The sequence below is a fragment of the Herpailurus yagouaroundi genome, unplaced genomic scaffold, assembly GCF_014898765.1.
Source record: "Herpailurus yagouaroundi ecotype Mexico unplaced genomic scaffold, PumYag 190, whole genome shotgun sequence".
NCBI classification, from domain to species: Eukaryota; Metazoa; Chordata; class Mammalia; order Carnivora; family Felidae; genus Herpailurus; species Herpailurus yagouaroundi.
This window is the reverse complement of record NW_024412421.1, coordinates 14,308,736-14,330,737: the sequence shown is the minus strand read 5'-3', so window position 1 is coordinate 14,330,737 and position 22,002 is coordinate 14,308,736. Positions and strand designations below refer to the sequence as shown.

Genomic DNA, 22,002 nt, shown 5'->3' with positions numbered 1-22,002 from the left:
GAAGAATGTGTATTATCTTAATTTTACAACCATAGACATTGAGAGTCAGGACAATTTATATGGGCTACTCCAGTCATTTATATAGAGGATTAAGTAAGAATTTAATACACAGGGTTACCAGAGAAGCTGAAAATTACGAAGACCACAATAAATACATTAAATATATTACTCAATCTTAATTCTGGGTATGGTCCTATGGTCCAGACTGATACATAATGAGTACTTTTTTTTTTTTTATATTTCACGCCATCTCTGTTTTATTGTTAATGTAGCCTCATTAACTTTCAGTATCCTTTCATATAAAGAAAAGTCATTATTGGCATGATTGGAAGCCCCCAGAAGACATTTAACAGAGTTAAAGAATGTTCTCCACTTTTAGATTTCCCCTGAGAAGAGGAAAAGGCTGTGAGCCTTTCATAAGGGTATTTCTTCAATATTCTTCCACCTCCTTTAGTTCCCACATCCAAACAATTACCATGTTATGTTTATTTTACTTTCTAAGCTCAAGCACCATCATCTCTAATGTGAGTAGTTGCAAAAGTCCCATTTGCCAGTCTCTTATGCCTTGATATTCACACAGCTGCCAAAATGATCATTAACTCAGTTGAGAGCTGTGTGTTGACCAATAGGTTAGCCACTGGTCACACGTGGATCTTTGAATTGGAATAGAATTACTTTAAACTTCATAAAATACACATTTCTATTCCTCAGTTATACTTGCAGGATTTCACGGGCTAAACAGCCACATGTAGCTAGGGGTCACCATATTGGATGGCTCAGAGCATATTTCTACATCACAAAAAGATCTACGAAATTCAGCTGTGTTTTAGATCATATCACTCTCCTTCTATATTTTTTCAAGTGGCTTCCCATTTCCTACAGGTGAAAAAAAAAATCCTTCATACAGTTTCCAAGGTCTTTCATGATGTATTCCCTGAGGCCCTTCCCCTGTTGAGTCTTGAACTTCAACCACACCATCCTCTGTTAAGGTCTTCAAGCACACTATTCCTAACTCAGACTTTTCGTATTTGCTGCTTCTTTTGATATGAAGATTTTTGTAATATTTTATGTATCTCAGCCCTTTTCTTTTTTTCTTCATGAACCTATGACTGTAAGTTTTGAAAAAACTTATTTACTTTCATTGTCTTTCTTTACCTATAGACTCAGTGACATGAGAACGAGGCCATGTAAGGGCCAAGATGGAAGAAAGGATGGGAAAGAAAAGACAGAATTCTCATCTGTCAGACCTGAGCTCTCCCCACACTAATCTAGTCCTTTAATTTTATAGTTTCCTAAACAAATCCAAACTCTCAAGATTTTCTGTGTGCATTTTTTTTTTTTTATGCTGAGGATGCTGTCCTTACATATTTCACCTGGAAAAATCCTGCTCATTCTTCCTGTCCTTAAAGAGATACTATATCCTCTTAGTGTCATCTCTGGCCACCCCTCCCCCTTTCCCAGGCACATTTGGACTTACTGCGATGTGACTTCATTACGGAGCTTGCTACTTTTCATTGTAAACAATGCAAAGGTCACACCAGTACATCTAAGAGGAGAGTCTCTATTCAAACATTTAGCTTCTTCCCTAAAAGAAGTAGCCACTAAAACTTTACTGAAATTAAAAAAACATAAAAATAAAAACTTATATTTAATACCTTCATATTGTGTAAAAATGTATTCTACTTTTTTCATATATTTGCTATAATATCATATTTAGAATTTTCAGTTATGAATGATTATTTCGATGACTCAGGGATAAAATTAGAATTTCTCCAAAGACATTATGTAAATATGGAAGAATTAACCATGAATCAAATTTACCTGAGATTTACTTTAAGTAATTCTCTTTTTTGTTGTTGTTTGTGTTTTGGTTCTGCAGCTACAGAAAGTTACACATGAGACTATGGCTTTAGGATGCTATTTTCCCAAGGTATAAGTGGGATAAACTATAAACCAAAACGCATGCTCCAAAAATGGAACCTCATATGAACTGACAGAATTGAAATCTGAGATTTCTATACTTGACCCTAAATAAAGTAAAAGATACCTGAGATTGATTGGGTTGGGTGGATCTGCTTCACTCTTTAGGTGAAAACAGTAAGTCGAAATACTACAACATTATGTCTGTCTCCATATGGGCACCAAAAAACCAGAATCTTTCAAATATTCTGTTGTTGTTACTTAAAAATACCTAGATATTTGGCAGAGTGTATTCTAGAAATAATGATACATACTCAGTGTAAAACCATTTTTAAAAAGTGTGAGGAAATTTAAAATTTTTATGTTTTTATATATTTTTGAGAGAGAGAGAGACAGAGAGAGAGAGAAAATGAGTAGGGGAAGGGGAGAGAGGGAGGGAGGGAGGGGAACATACAGAATCTGAAGCAGGCTCCAGGCTTTAAGCCGTCAGAACAGAGCCCGTGCGGGGCTGGAACTCACAAGCCGTGAGATCATGACCTGAGCCAAAGTCATATGCTTAACCAACTGAGACACCCAGGGGCCCCAAAAAGTGTGAGGAAATTTAGAATGTGTTATCTAATTTCAGATTCACCTAATCTTTAAAAGAAGGCAATCATGTTGTTCTCATTTTTAGATGACGAAAGTGAGTATTGGTTATATAAATTGGCTTAGCAGAGAAGTTAAGAACAGGAGGGCCATTCCCTGGAAAAATCATCACGTGTTTCACAAATATTATAGTGGCAGGTCGCCTGGGTAGCTCAGTGGGTTGAGTGTCCGACTTTGGCTCAGGTCATGATCTCGCAGTACGCAAGTTCGAGCCCCGCGTCAGGCTCTGTGCTGACAGCTCAGAGCCTGGAACCTGCTTCAGATTCTCTGTCTTCCTCTCTCTGCCCCTCACCCGCTCACACTCTTTCTCTCTCTCTCTCTCTCAAAAATAAACAAACATTTAAAAAGTAATAAAAAAAACCTAAATATTATAGTGAAAGAATATAGTCCAGAATAACTTTTTTAAGAAACTTCTTATCAGTTTATCTGATTGCTAATATAATCAGTGTAGCTGGTTTTTCACACTGCACAATTAAACCTGCACATTTGGCTCATGTTGCACTGAAGTCATTGGGAGTGAAAAGAAAAGTCTCCTTGACTTTAGGAACTTAGTTCTAAAAGTCCTGAAAGTGTTCTTAACATTGTTATAGACCAAGAAGCGGTAAACTGAATAGGGGATAGAGGTTCACTGTACATAGTGTTAGGGGTGGGATGGGGAAGAGGAGGTGGGAGATGCTTTAAATGGATACGCACCTATAATACTTGCATATTGAAAACAAAATACACATACACGTGTGGAATTTTGTGCCACAAGCTGGTATGAAATATAAATAGTTGAGCTGTGTTAATTGAGGAAACATATTACATGTTTCAGGTAAACATTGTTATTTAATATCAGTGGTGGCAGCAATGCAGAATAGGGTGCCTTTTCCCAGCACAGTGATATCCAGTAGTCTACCTGGATCTACTCTCAGCCGCTGCCCCAATGGTATCTTCTTATATTTACTTCTTTCTGTAAGCTACTCTTAATTGGGTAAACTGGTGACATCAATTTGTGTTCATGGTCAGAATGATGTATATTAAAGTAGAGCCTCCCAACAAGGTGCTATGCATCTAGGTAGGAATTTTCTTGCCTCTATAGCTTTAATTTCACAAAGTAAGATGATGAAGCTTTCACTATTTACTTCTAAGACATACTACCATAGGTTACAGAAACAGTAGTATTGAAGCAAACCAGGAAATTTGTTAGAATAAAATGAGAGAGTTTAAACAGGGCTTCTAAAACATATTCATTGTACTCGATGGAGAATGTGTATTTCCAAAACTTCTGTCATTAGAATTGATGTTAACATGACCCAAGGAGCCCATTTTGTCACATGCCACTTCCCACTGTGTTAATAAGAATTCTTTTCCTTCTTACTGTGGCAGGAAGATGGCTCTCCAAAGTATATTCTGTTCTTCTCAGAACGAGATCTTTTCTCTAACACATTTTAAGTAATTGTGCATAGGAACAGCAAATCCAATACATGCAAACTTTTAAGAAATTAGAGTGGAGACTTGAATACTGGAGATACAGATCCTATGACTTTTAAGATACAAATTAGAAGGCATTGAACTTTTCGGTAGATTTAGGAACCAAAATAATTCTTTCTTATTTTTTATTTCTTTCCTGTCCCATTTATTGCTTTCCCTTGTATTTATTTCTTTAGCACCCTATTTCACATATAATTATAACCTATGCTTGATACATGTTTGTGCGTCTTGCCTACAACCAGTCATTGAGTAACTACAGTGCAAAATCTAACCAATGTGATATTGTAATATATGAATCAAAAATGTCCCCTTGTCCTAAAAAAGTGAAAGTCTGGCAAATGTTTAGCTACAGAAAATGGAACATCTGTAAGGAAAAGAATGACTCAGAAGCCTTGAAGAGGGATCTGTATGGATGAGATGTGTGCTGAGAAACCCAGTATAGCCTTTCATGTCATCACTCAGAGTCTGTGCTCCATGGAGGTACTCAGACTAGCAGGTAGTTTGAAAGAGGTGAAGATGGGAATAGACAAATATTACCAAGGGTTTTGCAATATCTTTCTAGTGTCATTTGTGAAGTTCTGTCATTCCTAAGACTACTAAAATATGTGAATGATAGCCCTTATTTATATATTTCCATTTCTAGAAATTTATGTCCACAGTTACTCTAGGCTTGAAGGCATCTCTTACAGATTGAAAAACTGGCTCATCATTTATTTTATTACTCATTTATTTATTTGCCTAATGTGAGTCATGTATCAACTCATTTACTGCAAAGCACCACTCTGTGAAGAAGATATTCTCTCCTATTTATAGACAAGACTGTGAGATTATGAATAGTACATGATTTCAGGGAGATTCCACTGAAGGTTCTCTGGTTTCTCTGATTATACTTCTCTGTGCTGCTATTCAGAAAGACACTGGGAATCCCAGAAGACAGAGTGGCTTATGGATCTACTTCCCAGGTATCTAGCCCCAATCATGACATTCTGAGAATTTACACAGTACACTGGATCCTAATATTTCAGTCGTTCCTCCAGGTTTGTTTTCTTAACCCATTCTGTTTTTCTTTGAAATGATTTTCTGTTAACTGACTTAAGGAAAGAGCCTATAGTAGAGTTTCATGTTTAAGTATTGCCCTTTATTGCTGCTGTTGTAGCTGTATGACAGAGTGGCATGAGAGGGAGGGGAGGGGAGGATGCGAGGCAATGCAGTGGATGGTGGCAGCTTAGAGGACTGGAGGAAAGCAAGGTGAGCCTTTGCAGCTAGAGATGCAGTGCTGTGGCTCTCGTGTGTGTGCTTGGGGTGGGGGTGGGTGGCGGCCTGAGCGTCTTCTGAGAACATTCCTAAACGTGGCATGCTTTCAGTTTTTAAATGTAATCTTTAGTTGTGGAATAAGTTTTAAAAATATGTTAAAATGCAATCAGTTTTAACTGTGGTTAAGAAAGATCATGTTACTCAACAGTAATACAAAATTGAATGTGTCCACTAAATCTGTGGACCCGCAATGGTGATTTCACGAGACAGAGATTTTGGTCAGAAAAGTTGGTGGAAAAATAAACATCTGAAATGGTGCCAGACATGCAGGTTTCATTCCCCATTCCCCCACACTTGCTTTTCCTTCTCAGCTTTATTTTTAATCACTTAAACTGGCATCCTCTATGTTTCCTTCTACGGATAGGAAAATCCAGATGAACTTGTTGAGGGACAGAGAACCAAGGAGTGAAATGGATGCTACCTTGGGCCTGAGAAGCGACTAGGGAATCATCAGGAGAAACTTATTATCATGTCCAGATAAGTAATGATAAGATTACAGATTTTTAAATAATAGATTTACTGAGCAATTATTATGTGTCAGGCACGGTAGTAAGTGCTTTATATGCAGTACCTCATTTAAATCTCACAAAACCCATTATAATTCCCAATTTACAGATTAAGTAACAAAGACCCAGATAGACTAATAGCATGAGTAAATCACATCTATGTAAATGGTGAAATTAAGCCATGAACTGAGGCAGTCAGACTGGGACCCATGTTCTTTATGATGAGATTATTATTTTTTTAAGTTTTTTCATTTATTTTGAGACAGCATGAGCAGGGGAGGGGCAGAGAGAGAGGGAGAGAGAGAATCCCAGGCAGGCTCTGTGCCATCAGCAGGTAGAGCCTGATGTGGGGCTTGATCTCACGAACAGCAAGATTATGACCTGAGCCGAGATCAAGAGTCAGATGCTTAACCGACTGAGCCACCCAGGTGTCCCACGATGAGATTATTAATGCATATGGAGCCTATGGTCTGGGACTCTCCTGGTAGTCTTGATGTAAACAACCAGAAACTCAGGCCATGCCCTTAAACAGAGCAGAAAAAAGTTTGCTAGAAAATAAAGGTGGATTAAAAACCTATCAGGAGGTCTATAAAGAAGATGGGAGATGGAGAATTCTTATTCCCTGGCTTCCCAGCGAGGTATAACTCCTTGTCATCTGATTTAATAAATCATATTTCTTTAGATATATTTCAATATATGGAATTATATATATTATAATACTATATACTATAAAATACTATGTGTTATATAATATATAATAGTATATATTATATTAGGATGTATATATACACACATATATATGTATATATATGTGTATATATATACACACACACGTATATATAGGCATTTGTAAGATGTTAAATCAGTGTGTTCTAAAATAAGAAAAATAATCACAATATTGGGTTCAGAAAATTGAGTGCAAAGGTGGCATTCAATGATGTCACTATCATACAAATGATAGTAGAGTCTTGATCCCTGATACTCAGTGGGCAGCACACACGTATTGACAAAGTATGCCACACTTATCATCTCCTCTAGTCCTCGCAAGAATCCTACTATCCAGTATTAATATCGCCCCTACTTTATATATGAATAAGGTAAGCCCTTCCTGTAGCTGGTGCACACATAGACTTCAGAGTGAATCAAACATGAATATTCATTTTGGTGCTGCTGTTCACTAGTTATGTTGCTTAAAATGTCCTCTAAAGGTTTCATTTTTCCCTTCTTCATTCTATAAGAAACCAAAGAGAAGGGACACCTGAGTGGCTCCATAGGTTAAGCATCCAACTCATGATTTCAGCTCAGGTCATGATCTCATGGTTCGTGAGTTTGAGTCACATGTTGGTCTCTGTGCTGACCATATGCAACATGCTGGGATTCTCTCTCTCTTCTCTCTTTGCTCCTCCCCTGCACTCGCTGGCTGTAGTCTCTCTCTCTCTCTCTCTCTCTCTCTCTCTCTCTCTCTCTCTCAAACAAACAAACAAACAAACAAACAAAAAGAAACTGAAGATCAGAGGACAGAAGAAGGAAGGAGCATCTAGCACTGTGCTTGGTCCACATTTGGTGTTTAATGCATGCTTGTTGACTATGTTGAATCAGGACTTCTAGGATGTTTAGCAGTTCTTAGGAGCCTTTATCATAAAGTCAACCGGGCAGATGTGTGAAATATCTACATAGGCAGCAAGGGGCATCTTTAAATAGTTGAGGTAGACTTTAAACTGAATTTAAACAAAGTCATTTTTTCCCCCATCAGGTTCCTCCCATTGTGTAATCTTGTAATATTATGACATTCTCACCTGTGATCGTACTAAAGGGCTGTATTTATAGCCTATTTTATAAATTCTTATGACTCACCCCATAAAGTCTGTCATGAACTGCAACTTTAAAAAATGAGAAAAATATCTCTGCCTCTGTTAGAGTTAAGAAACTTAAATGACACCCAAAAGTTTTTCCAGTTTTATGCTATTTATAAACTGCTAAGAAAGGGGCGTTCTCTACCACCTTCTAAGTAGGAAAGTTTATTAAATTTTTGTGCAATCAGACATGGTGATTACGGTGAGGAGGAGGATGATAATGATAAACATATCTCTAGCACTTTTAGAACATATCTTTAGAGACTGATTGATGCTTTATTTTTAGTCTGCAACCATATTTGACCAGTGAAAAAATCAAGGCTCAGTGAAGATGAATTATCCCAGAAACGGCAATACATAAATAATAGAGACAGAATAGCCATCTTCTCATTGCACCCTCATTGGTGGAGAACAGAGAGAGATCCTTTGTCTACTCCATTTTGTATAAAGTCATTAATCCCATCAGACCTAATCTAACCCTATTTACCCCTCAATGTCCTCATTTCCAAATGCTATCATATTGGGAGTTAGGATGTTAACCTCTGAATTTGGGGGCAGCACAAACATTCAGTCTACAACACCCTCTTTTCAGTCTCCATTCCATCCTGTTTTAGTTTATTTCACTCTTTATTTATGGGGTAATTTTTCTAACTATGTCTTATGTTCCTTAAGACTTTTATCTTATTGAATTCAACATTCTATAACCAAAACACAGATCTTGGTGTATAAAGAGGATAGCAATAAATGTTGTAAAAATCATAATTACTATATTATCTTGATGCCTAGTATCCCTTAGAAGCAGTTGGTTCTAGATACAAAATACCTTAGCAGCACCTGCATGGTTGAGTCGGTTAAGCTTACAGCTCTTGATCTTGGCTCAGGTCATGATCTCACAGTTCATGGGTTCAAGCCTCACATCGGGATCTGCACTGAGAGCACGGGGCCTGCTTGGGATTCTGTCTCTTCCTCTCTCTATCCCTCCCCCACTCATTCTCTTTCTCTCTCTCAAAATAAATAAAATTTAAACATAATACCTTAATAATGTCTTCTCTGAAGGAGTTTTCTCAAAAGAGGAACTACTAACCTGTGCATTTAAAATTGTGAATTTTGGAGACTCGAGTGTTATAAAGCTGCTGAAATATCTTTTCTGACTCAAAAATGATTACTAGATAATCAGCCACCATCTTATTTCTATGGAAAGAAACTAACAGGAATCCTAAATATACACTTTACTTGTCAAGAAAACAAAAGAACCCAATAACAACAATAATAATAACACATACATGTTGTCTAGTGAAATATGGGTTTAACAGAAATACACATTTCCTTTGAACTGCTGTAAATGACATGCCGCCTAGCACCATCCTGATTTGGGCTTGAGTTTATTGTTTTATGTGATATTTTGTGGCAACTGCTAATTATCATAAGCTGTCCAATAAATGTGATGGATTGTGCAATTAACTCTTCATCAGCATCCGTTTTTGAAGATGCTACCTATTGAAACTGATGGCAGTTTATGACCTCCATGTTGCATAGGTAGCTAATTACTCCTTGGACAATAATTATTAAGTTTCTTGTGCCTCATTCAGTCATTTTATTTTACAAATTATGATGCCACTGAGTTTCCCAATCCATTTGACTTCACAACTATGACTCTCACAGGATTACTAAAGGTCTGCTGTGGAATATATGGATCATATAAACATTGAAGTGATTACAGATGTATCTCTTTTGTAGGTTTTCCATCGACCGGCACACTGACCTGGAGAGACAATTCAACATTAATGCGGATGATGGAAAAATAACGCTGGCAACACCACTTGACAGAGAATTAAGTGTATGGCACAACATAACAATCATTGCTACCGAAATTAGTAAGTGCCTGGGTTTAATTTCTTCCTTGTGTGACTGGGTTCAATTTATGCCTAGTGATCACATGACAAATGGTCCCTGTTTGCATCAGATATTTTGGCATTGGAACTTATATTATTGCTCCCAAGGAGCCTTTGAATGAATTGTCTCAACAAGAAATAACTTGCCCAGTGGTAAATTACCAAAGGTTGCAATATATATGGGAAGAAAATACTCTTATATCCAAATATTCTTATATATCTATTATTCAGCCACTAAATAATGATTTGCATATTAAAATATGGAGAAAGAGTTAGTGTGAAAGGGTAGGTAAAACATAGAACTCAAGTATTGCCCACTAGAATTTAAATAAATGGACCGAACATATATACTATTATTCACATATTTAAACCACACACATACATATTCACATATGCGGACAAAATATAGACGGAAACTTCATACTGTCAATGCATATTATTTTGGAGTGATAAAATTATAGATGATATTTGTTTTTTTTAAGAGTTTAATGTATCTTACATGGTACCATAGATTATTTAAAACTATAACTTCGGGGCGCCTAGGTGGCGCAGTCGGTTAAGCGTCCGACTTCAGCCAGGTCACCATCTCGCCGTCCGTGAGTTCGAGCCCCGCGTCGAGCTCTGGGCTGATGGCTCAGAGCCTGGAGCCTGTTTCCGATTCTGTGTCTCCCTCTCTCTCTGCCCCTCCCCCGTTCATGCTCTGTCTCTCTCTGTCCCAAAAATAAAACTGTAACTTCAATATCATTGTTTTCATAAATTACATGTGAAAATGTAAGCTTTTTTTTTTTTTTTTTTTTTTTTTTTTTTTTTGGTTTTTTAAATTTAAAATTTTATTTTTTTTTTTTTTTTTTTTTTTTAGAGGATGTTCCAGGGTTGTTAAAATAACATGTTAGTCTTTCAGTCAGTTTTTAATGAGCACAGCTTCTTTGATTGCACATACTGCCACTATTACTGGGTCTCTAAGCAGTAGCTCTCTGGTGGAATTTTGTGCTACACTGTCTCAGTATTTGCACTCAGAGAATTTGCACTCTGCCTCACCAATTTTTATTACACAAAAATATGCAAAAGAACATAATATTCATCTTATTTCCAAACAAAATACATTTTGCATATTATCTGATGTCCTTCTTTCTTTTTTTTTTTTTTTTTTTTAATTTTTTTTTTCAACGTTTATTTATTTTGGGGACAGAGAGAGACAGAGCATGAACGGGGGAGGGGCAGAGAGAGAGGGAGACACAGAATCGGAAACAGGCTCCAGGCTCTGAGCCATCAGCCCAGAGCCCGACGTGGGGCTCGAAGTCACGGACCGCGAGATCGTGACCTGGCTGAAGTCGGACGCTTAACCGACTGCGCCACCCAGGCGCCCCATCTGATGTCCTTCTTTCGATCAAGGACATGATAAGGTCTTTACAGTTCACACAGATTCAAGGGAGACAAATTCTTGAATGAGTTGGGAATCTGGGTAAAGAAATAAAAATCAACATTAAGAAAAATTCCTGGGCATACATACCATATAGAGTTTATAGATGACAGTTAATGGATGTGGGACCTAAAATCTCTGTACTCTCTCTAAAATTTCCTCTATGGTTTCTTGTGAAGACAGGGCAAACATCTCTGAGACACACGATTAATTTGTTTGTGCAAATGAGCCATCCATGACATCAGGATGGCACCACTTTTCCTTGTTCTGGGATATGGGAGAAATGTTCCCCATGGGACTTTGTTAAACAAACAGAACAAAAGTAAACCAACAATAACACTGTGTGGAAAAAGTGAAGATGTAAGAGTGCGGCGTATCTGTTTTTTTTATAGCCTCCTTGACTGCAAGCAGAGGACATGCAGTCAGGTTGATAGGTAACTTCAGCCCTACCAAATGGAGGGTTCTGGAGAGAGCATAAACTCTGGAAACTCTGGTGTTTTACTGGCTAAGGAGTAGTATTCTCTTCCTCAGTGTGTTATTGTGGTAGCAGTTACCCTTCACTAACATTAAGGGATAAAGCAAACCAATGATAGTACTTGGTAACTGGTTCATCAGAAATGTTAACCCCATCTACGCCTGGGTGGCCCAGTTGGTTAAGCCTCTGACTTCAGCTCAGGTCATGATCTCATGGTTCATGGGTTCGAGCCCCGCCTCAGGCTTTGTGCTGACAGCTCGGAGCCTGGAGCCTGCTTCAGATTCTGTCTCCCTCTCTGCCCCTACCTGGCTGTCTCTCTCTCTCTCTCTCTCTCTCTCTTAAAAGTAAATAAACATTAAAAAAAAAAAAAAGAAAGAAAGAAAGAAATGTTAACCCCATCTAGAGAAAGAAGTACAAACATGAAATTTTCATAATTTACAATGTTGAAGCCACATTATTACCTTAAGCCTCAGAGAAAAACTGTATACAATTTATATTGCTTTAGAGCTTTATAAAAATTCTCTAAAGGATCACAGTTTTCTTTATGCAGGCAGTAATTACTTTTTAAAGAACCTTCTCATATTGAATACAACCAAGTTGAGTTAGCCTTAATTCGTGACACTTTTTTTTTATGAGATGGATGCCTTTACTTAATATTCATCAAGGAGGTCCTAATTATAAGGATCTATGTTACTCATTCTAAGGAGTAAAAATAAATGAATATACAGAGCAGGTGGTTAAGAAACATTTCAGGGACAATCACGAAACAAGACTCGTTTGCAAGGAATTACAGACAAGTAAGAAGACAGACACAAAAGCAGTTGCTGCAAGGAAATAAGCTGTTAACTCTAGGGTGACCAAGTCTGAGATGACATTAATTTGTTCATTTACTCAATAACTATTTATTGAGTCTATACTACTTGCCAACCGCTCTACTGGTGGCTGGGGATATAGCAGTCAGCAAAAGAGACCAAATCCCTAGTGATCTTGGGGTTTTCCTTCTCATGGCTCCTCGAAGCACCTGGATATGAAAGGGTAAGTTGAAAACTGCTGAGATATCCATACAGAAAGACTGAGGTGTAAGGAAGAAGATGGTGAGTGTTGGGAATTACAAGCAGTTCCCTGTTGATGGTGTGGAAAAGTGAAATGATGGAACTCCTTTAATGAACATACGATTATATTAAAAAAGGGATCATGATAAATATGAAAAAGAGTAAGTTGTTATGTGTACCAGTAAGATAATTAGTTAAGATATTTTTAAAGCAATATAGTTTATTTTTTAATAAATACAGTATACTCTAATTACAAAAGTATATCAAAGTTTAGACCAGATAAAACTTTCTTCATGGCTTGAGATAAACCACTCAAACATGTCCCAGATTCAGGTTTACAGTTGGTTCCATGTAGGGAACAAATACAGAATGGCTGTGCCTGTATAAAGACCATTGCCTTGTCTGTGAACATTATACACTTTAAAATATATAACCCCAACTTACATTATTCTATTGAAATAATGAGAGTTATCACTCTCTTTTATTTAATTAAATCTTACCTGGAGATTGAAAAATAAACAAACTACATAGGCATATTTTGACCTATAAGGAAGTTTAATTCAGGAGGTCAAACATCTCAAGAAATGTGGAACTGTTAACTTAGATATCAGTCTGCTTTTCTTGGAATGTTTGCCTGTAACCTTCTTAGCACCAGCAAGAAAGAAAGTACAAAGAGAACTTTAATTTTTGGCTGAAAGATAAAAGCTGAGATGGGCATAAATTTAGGAACTTTAAAGTACAATTAAGTCTTTTATTTCCTAAAACATAAAAAGAAGTATAAATAATAAGATCACAGAAGGCTTCAGAAAAATTAGAATTACATGAAAATGGCTTAAAAACTTGTTTGACTTGGTTTTATTACTTAGCCCATCATGTAATGTTTATCTTCCGAAGCCACAGACCATGTCTTGGGGAAAAAAAGAAAATTAGAGATTTATTGTAGTTGGATGAGTTGAAGATTTAAAACCACCCAGAAAAACAGAACCTTAAAAGTTGAGGTTTTAATAAAGATAAAGAAATACTCTTTCCAGGGAGAACAATTTGAAATTATTCTCAGAATGCCATCTCATCAAAGATTTAAACAAATGAAATTAAGCTAAAAAAAAAAAAATGGATCTTAGGGAAGTCCTTCTCTTATCTCTTAATGAGAATGGAGATGTTGTCCTTTATCCTCTGTCAGATTCACTTAACCAAGGCTGAGATGCTTCATTGTGTACAGTACACAAGTATTTCTGTGGTGATAGATCTAGCTTGCCATCACAATCAACAGGCACCTCTCATTACACGAGCTGGCAGCTAGATGCCTATGTGCTAACAAGAGATTAGACTGGTAGAGCGTGTTTCTGCTACCAGCAATGCCATCGTCTGCAACTAGAGCGCATGGCTGCTATTTACCACAGTGGTGAAGGTTTAAGGTAAATTTAGCTGACTAATTAAACACTGAAAAAGTATTAGGTAAGCCCTATCATGCATTAAATTCTCACAGCACTCTGAGAAAGTAGGTACTGTTAATATAATTGAGCCTTGAACAACACAGCTTTGTACTGCACAGGCCCACTTAGATGCAGATTTTTTTCCAGTAAATACACTTACAGTACTGTAAATGTATTTTGTCTTCCTTATTTTCTTAATAACATTTTCTTTTCTCTAGCTTACTTTAACGTAAGACTACGGTATATAATACATATAACATAGTAAGTACATGTTAATAAACTGTTTATGTTATCAGTAAGACCTCTGGTCAATAGTAGGCTAAATTAATATAGCCTATAGTATATAAATATAATTAAGTTTTTGGAGAGTCAAAAGTTATACACGGAGTTTCAACTGTGCAGATTTGGGGGATTGTTGGCACCCCAAACCCCAGAATTGTTTAAGGGTCATCTGTATGCATTTTTCAGACAAGGAAACTCAACACAGTTAAGTAACTTACCCAAAATTTCATAGAGGTCAAGGGTTGGGGTAAGAAGGCAAGAATGGTACCCATGCCATTCAACTGCAGATGATAGGTTCTTAGGTGCCTTCCATGGAAGAAACCTCTGTTAAGTCTTCTTTCATCGTCCGGCTTAAGTTGAGCTTCTGACATTGCCTAGCATTTGCCAAAGCAAGTGAGTGAAGTATTTCCTCTATGCCAAGCAGAAGGGTGCCCAGACAGGGGTTCAGTGGAGGAAAGAACAAGATCAGGTCCTACTCTTGTAGCGCTTCTAAGCGAAGGTAGGAGTATTGTCTAACGCACAAAGCAGAGCCCTGAGACTGTTCAGACTGCAAGTGTATAACCATTTTACAGATGAGGAAACTGAGGAAGGCACACCATAATACATTTTAGGGGACAGTGTTTTTCAATGAAGACCACATGGTACTCAGCTGATCCGAATCACCTACATGAAAGAGCCCTGGTGTCCGGCCGGGACGTGCTGTGTCACAATTTCCAGGCAGTTCAGGAACCCCCATCCTGTCTACCCCCCAATCAGAGGTGCCTTAGGCTCTAAAAATGCCTTGAATGAAGGCATAGAAAGCTGAGGTGTTCCCTTGTTTGCTTCTGTCTTTGTTTGTTGTCATTCATCTGGTGACTAGGTGATACTTCCCTGAGCTGTGATTTGGCCTAAGGCCCATCAGACAACACACGGGGTTCCTCTGGGTTGGACAAGACCTGCCTACGAGGACAGTGTGATTAACAACACAGCTGTAGGAGACATAAAGGACATTGGGGGACAGCGGGGGAATCCACTTGCTTAGAATAGTCTCTGCAGAGGCATTTCAGAGGCACTGAATGACAGTTTTAGAGCAGAGAAACTGGTAGTGTGAGGTGGTTAAGTAGGGAAACCCGCTGACCCTGGGTGCCTGGGTGCTGGCAGTTGGCATTTACAGAAGCACACTACTATTGGTTACCTGAAAGTATTTTAAAGCAGGAAGCATATAATTGCCCATCAAATTAATCTCTTTGAGTTAGTGATAATGCATTGCTCTGGCCCACTACCGTGGGCTGCACACAATATTGCAAATGAAGCTTTTCACTAATGACGGCTAAATCTCCCAGGGAAAACACTAGTTTGATAGCACTTAAGAAATGTTTCTTCCTGGCATAGGGCCCAGTTGCCAGAGTAATTGCTTTGTCCAACCCAGGATACTTAGGAAAAATATATCTTTGTAGCGCATGGTGCAGAGAAATCTTGAGTCCTGATGCTGGCCGTGTCTTGGCCATATAACCTTGGGCAAACTCTTTCTCCTCGTCCATTCTCAGTGTTTTCATCTGTGGAATGGGAATCATAATTGTCTCTTGCAATCTTGGGTGTAGTGAGAATTGAATTAAAAGTGATAGTACTGTACCTCTTAGCTCAAAATCCATCTACAGCCTCTAGAAATTAATAAATTATGTACATTATTGCTAATATAGTTGTAATCCTGGGCTTTGAATCACAGCTTAATTTAAAACTATGTATTAGGTTTATATTGTGTGTTACTCTATCTCCTCCCCGCAGCAACAGAATTGGTAGTCATGGTCTGCGTATTACTGCTAGGTGTGGTTATGTTTCTTCATTGCACAACCGATAGGATAAGTTTGTTCACTGACCTTCATCTTGTCCTTGGTTCAGGCACAGTAGACTGGCCAGTGGCTAAGGGAAGGTACTCACAAGAAAGCAGGCACATTTTTGCAGAGCCTGCTTGAACTAAAGACTTCAAATTTTCTATCAAGGTCCTGTTCAATATATATCATCTCTTTCTTTTTTCCCTGTGGCATAATAGAAACTAGAGTTTCATTGAGATCAATGCCATTCCCTAGCGTAGGATTAGATGGAAGCAGATGAAGGGATGCCATATTTTTCAGTTAGGTAACTCTCACAGAAGGGAAAGGGTGCTGGAACCTGAGGTGGACGGTGAAATTCACGTGCACGGGTGGTTAAAGGGCTCCCAAATATCAGGGAGGCCATAACAATATGACCATCTGAGAATATAGTCCCCTGACCTCAGACAAGCATACAGGTGCTGTAAAGGTGAGGATCACCATTATTGTTAACAAAAGGATTGATAATGAAGGGATTTGCGAAATAACATATTTGAAAGTCATGGGGAAATTACAGGTTCCTGGGAAAGGGGTCACCCTCCAGTCAATCATTATCCAGAGGGATGGACTGGAGTCAGCATCATTCTGCATCCAAGGAGATGCTGATTCAGGCCCAAATGAGTATCATTCGGTGGGTAGCCCGCATCAGCTTTCTTTCAACTGCTATAGCGCCCATGTTCTATATAGCTACTCTGGTTCTTTGCAGATTGACCTGGCAATTTCTCCCTATATCCTCTGTGTTCTGCATCCATTCTGCCAACATCTTGCCACAACATCTCCATCTTTTTCATCTCTGCCCTCCTTTTGCTTTCATCTACTTAGAAAAGCATGCAGATTGAGACTAGAGATAGGGGTTTTAACCAGGAGCTTCTTTAGGATGTCACTATGACTAACAACCCCTTAGTCCTAACTTAGACAAAAACTGAGGGGTTTCCATCCCTGTCTTGTCCTGGTTTCTCTTTATAAACCACCTACCCAAGCCTCAGCAATAAGTCTTCCTATAAACAAAGGGTAGAAAGAAGGTAAGCAGCGAGCAGCAATTCAAGCTTTTTAGGTGCACGTGACAAAAAATTAGCCACTTCGGGCAAATAAATGGTCATTTGCAGCTTTGAGGATAGCAGATAGAGTGGTGTGAGATGGAGAAGGCCTTAGATATAAATATATGAACAGATTATAAAGATAAGATAGTATTAGATTGATTTCTCTTCAGGCTTTGGTTTCTCTGGGACAGAGACGTTGTAAGGACTTGGGGAGGAAGTGCAGTTATCGGTCTGGAAGTCAAAGAGAGAAAGGGGGAAGTTAAGTGATTGGCTTTGGAAGTCCTGCTGCTTGGATTACTTTTTCACTTAGCCACACTCACTCTGTTGGCAAGATACTTCTCTCTGTGGTTCACGGTCCCTACATATAAAATGGAGACTGCATTGGTGCACCTTTAGAGATATATGATGAGGAGTAAGTGCTAACATTCTGCCCAACATAGTGTAAAATTGTTGAGGACCGGTTCTGAACCCAGGTTCAGCTGCTCGCTGCCTTAAAGGCAAATTCGAAAGACAGGTGATGGTGGGAAAGGCAAGGTGGGAGGCCAGCAACTGGAGAGGATGGCGGACTAAAGTCCCAAAGACCATCCTCCCAGTCCAGGCCAAGCATGGGGTTTTCAACAGGGAAGATGTGGAAAATCGTGAGGATGGCTGTGTGCAGGAGAAGCTAGTGCAGCAGTTAATCATTTGTCCTTGCAAGTCTTCCAGATTCCGCTACTCTGCTGGTAATCAAGGCTCGCAGGTGTCTCGCAGTAAAGGATGCCCCAGGAGTGCAACAGGTGCCTCCTGATAAGGCAGTTCAGACTCCTCCCCTCTACCAGTAATTAAAACTACAAGTTGTCTCTTGAGGAGACTGGTTCATGGTTGCTGTCTTTGAATGCAGTCAGGCCTTATCTTCTGGAAAGTCTGGTCTTTTGTCCCTCACGGCCAGAGGACTGCGGGATCTCCTGGGAAGCAGGTTAGTTCTCCTGCGAACCATGAAGTTAAGGTCAGCAAGCAAGGAGTGAATAAGCTTGAAGCAAGGGAACCTTTAAGGACTGGTTGGAGGGCTGTTGTCAAGTGTTGATAATTATGACAATGCAGTATTGATTATTATAGCAATAATTATAAAGCAAACTTACTTTTATCATTATTATACAAGTAAAGAGGATATGCCCAAGACGGGTCTTCTTGTCATGAGCAGAACCACCTAGCTTCATTCTGAGGATCTACCGAATTGTGAGTTTTTTCAAGAAGTGTCATCTTGGGATTATTTGGGGAATATAATTTTTCACAATGATGTGTACCTAGTAGAAGTGTTGCCTTTTCTCTCTCAGCTCAAAGTGTCCTGGCCAGGTTCCCAACTTGAAAAGCTCCCTAGTTCTAACTCCAGACTGAGGTCAAGGGTATTGCTATGCTATCACCCTTTCACAGCAGGTGGCAGTGGTTATTAGTTAAAAACGTGAAATTTGAGTCACATCGTCATGGCCAAAATATTGGGGCATTGTATGCTTTATGTGTGACTTGACTAAGTTATATAATCTCTTTAAGCTTCAGTTGCTATATTTTAAGTTTGTTATGAGAGTTAAATGAGATAATACAGAAAAAGGACGTCAGAAACCAGTGTATATTAAGTCCTCAATAGTGTTGTCTTCCCTCCCTCAGGCTTTCCCCTTCCTTCTCCCTGATCTTCTTTCACCTCCTCCACACTAAACGTGGTGCTTACCCCTCTCACATCCCCTGGCATCTCCTTTGTCCTGTAGCTAAACATTCTGTTGGTCACTCATCTTCCCCTACTTTGTTCCCCAGCCACTTGGGCTTAGGGGGAAAGGGTTGATCAAAGCGGTTATATGAACCCTCTGATTTGTATCCACCCACCTCTGTGGAATAAGCCGTGCCTAAACTCTGCAGCTTAAAATAATAAACATGTATTTCTCCTGGTTCGATGGGGCCAGATGGGTAGTTCTTTGGGTTTGCACTGACTTTGCTAGTCTTTCTGGTCAGCTGCTGGCTTGTCTGGGGGTAGATGGTCTGTGTGGATCTCACCTGTCTATATAGAAGGTTGGTTAGACCAGGTGCCATAGAGGGCACCGCTGGACCATGCTACGCATGTGTCTGATCCTCTGATAGGCTAGCTCAGCATCTCCAGTGCTGTTCTCAGGGCACCAAGGAGCAGCAGCGGATTGGTGAAGACACACTTTTCAAGTCTCTGTATCAAGGTTGCTATTACCACGCTGGCCAGAACAGGTCACATACCAAGAGCAGGTTCAAGGAGCAGGTTCAAAAGTTTCAAGGTTCAAGAGGTTCAAGAATGTCACCTCTTAATGGGAGGAGTTGGAAATATTATGGCCATTTGTTTTTTATTCTTTTTAAAATGTATTTCATGCTTGGATGCCGAATCTCAATAGGTGTGACCAGGAAACAATAATGATCTGCAGCCTAGGCATAGGTACTTACCTGCCTTTCTTCCAGAATCCTCACTATACTACATGTGAGTCAGAATTTTTTGCTCCCACACCTTTCTTATTTGGGAGAAACAATAAGACAATATTTCTGACAGCCATCAACTGGTTAACTTCAGGGTCTTTAGAATTTCAACTTCAATAGCAATTTGTATTACACATACTAAATCTATTAGTGCATTTATAATGCTACAAGAACTTCTATGTGAGTGTTCATGCAAGCATTAACTATTATTATTACTATTTCCTGATACTCAAACTGGGTCAGGTTTCTTTGTTCTAAGTTCTCACAGATCCATTCTCTTTTACTTCAAATGACAGGTTAAGGATTATAAATAACCACCGATTTGCTTATGGCTTTGAGAATACATCTCGAAAGGAAGAAATGGGTGAAGCCCTTGCTCTTGTGAAACATGTTATTATTGTTTTATTATTGATCACTGTTTTGTCCTGGGATCCTACCATAATGCTTGGTGCTTCCAATAAATATTTGCTAAATTAATGAATGATTGAAGGAAACAATGTGTTAATACTATTGGAGAGTACCCTGATGAGTTCTGACTCCAAACAGCCACTATTAATGGATTGGTGAAAAGGATCTTTGCTTTAATATACCCCACTGGGCTCCTGGTTACAGGTCTCAGACAGGCCTATGGCTTTCTGGATTTTCTAAAGTCATGCTTTCCTCAGTGACTGAAGCTAAGACACAGAGGGCAAGAAGAACTGTGCTCCCCTTATATGAAAATTGTGAGCCATTGACTGTGCTCACAGAGAGGGATTCCCGTAGAATATTAATCAATCTCAGGAGTCAGAAACCATGAGAAAGGTGCTGGCAGAGAGGAGCGTCGGATCCCCTCTCCTTCCCCAAGGAGCCAGGCTTCTGATCTAAGAAACTTTATTTCTCTTCCCTTCTGAGAGCCTTGAGGCAAGCCCTGAATAATGCCAGCCCACACTTCATTACCCAACAAGCCCGTTTATCATTTAATCTGATCTGTATTGAACAACTGGAAGCAGGTTACAAAGCAGCAAAGCCAAGAATGAAAATGCAGCGCTTTTTCTGATTACAGGAATCCCTAATCCAAAGCTTAGAAACTGGGGCTAAAAATAGGCACCAATTCCATCTTTATCCACCCCCACCCACCTAGCATTTCAGTTAGGTTCAGGTGACCCTTCAGCCAAACAGTAGACATTTAAATTCTGATAGCTTGCTTACATATCATTTGGGGTGGCAAGGCATTAATCACGCTGTACCCGTATACTAGTGATGATTTCTGGTTCCTGGAGTCTCTAGTACAAGGATCCACCACATGTGATGGCAAAGGTCAGAGGTTATGCTGACCTCTGACAAGGATGTGTTATGCTTGCTCCTTTCATGACTATCCGTTCTATGTACCCACAAACTCAAATCAACTAAAAGCAAAGAAACTAACTTCATTTTAGCACCAAAGTTGGGGCCAGGTATTGTGTTGAATGTTTCACAAGAGTTGTTTTGTTTGAGCCCTACAGAACCCCATTAAAGAATGGAGAGGAGGTGGTGCCTGGGTGGCTCAGTCAGTTAAGTGTCTGACTCTTGATTTCAGCTTAGGTCACGCATGATCTCAACGGTTTGTGGGATCGAGCCCTGTGTCGGGCTCTGTGTTGAGCCCTGTGTCGAGCACTGACAGCAGAGAACCTGCTTGGGACTCTCTCTCTCCTGTGTCTCTCTGCCCCTCCCCAGCTTGCACAATCTATCTCAAAATTAAAAAATAAACTTAAAAAGAAAGAGTGGAGAGGATATCCTCTGAGATGTGAAATGACCACTCCAGGACTACATAGCCAGAATTCACAAAGTCATGCCAAAACATAATGCTTTCATATCCTCAAGACAATTGGTAGTATTTTTATAATGTTTCAAAAGTAAATACCTAGAGCAGATAGGGCTCAGCTCATTTCAGCAAGGATTCCATGGGCACCTACTGTGTTAAGAATTGGGCACTTGGAACGCAGTAAGACGTGACTCATTTCTCTTTGAGCCTTAATAGTGCATCTAAAGCAAAGAACTTTTCCCTCAGGCATGCATTTGAAACTCTAACATATCATTTACTAAAAAGCTTGTAATTGGGAGCAGGGTGAGATTTCTCCATTGGACAGGAAAGACCATGTTCTCTGGGAGGATTCCTTGGAGGAGGTATATTTTCATCAGGCTTTTTGTGAGAGATTTCACAATTAACAAACATCTTGATCGAGCGGAGAAGAGCTTAGAATATCTTCTGGTGATGAGGGAAATCAAGAGAGAAAAGATATGGTTGGAAAATTAAATGAATCAAATTTTGGTTGCCTTTTGATGACAGAGCAAGGAAATTACCTTATTCTGTGTCAGAGAGCCCATCATATACATTAAACTATTGAAATAAGAGATAGGGTGCAGAATAT

The 22,002-nt window shown here is 39.1% G+C and overlaps 1 protein-coding gene across 7 annotated transcripts in view; it reads left to right on the top strand.

Moving 5' to 3' along the window:
- The window catches only part of LOC121045392 (cadherin-8), a 367,139-nt gene that overhangs the window by 215,103 nt on the left and 130,034 nt on the right, over positions 1–22,002 (top strand). For all 7 annotated transcript variants that reach the window (XM_040498191.1, XM_040498196.1, XM_040498192.1 and 4 more), the window contains one exon: positions 9,449–9,585. In XM_040498191.1, coding sequence (XP_040354125.1) covers positions 9,449–9,585 — 137 coding nt within the window. The remainder of the gene's footprint in view (positions 1–9,448; positions 9,586–22,002) is intronic.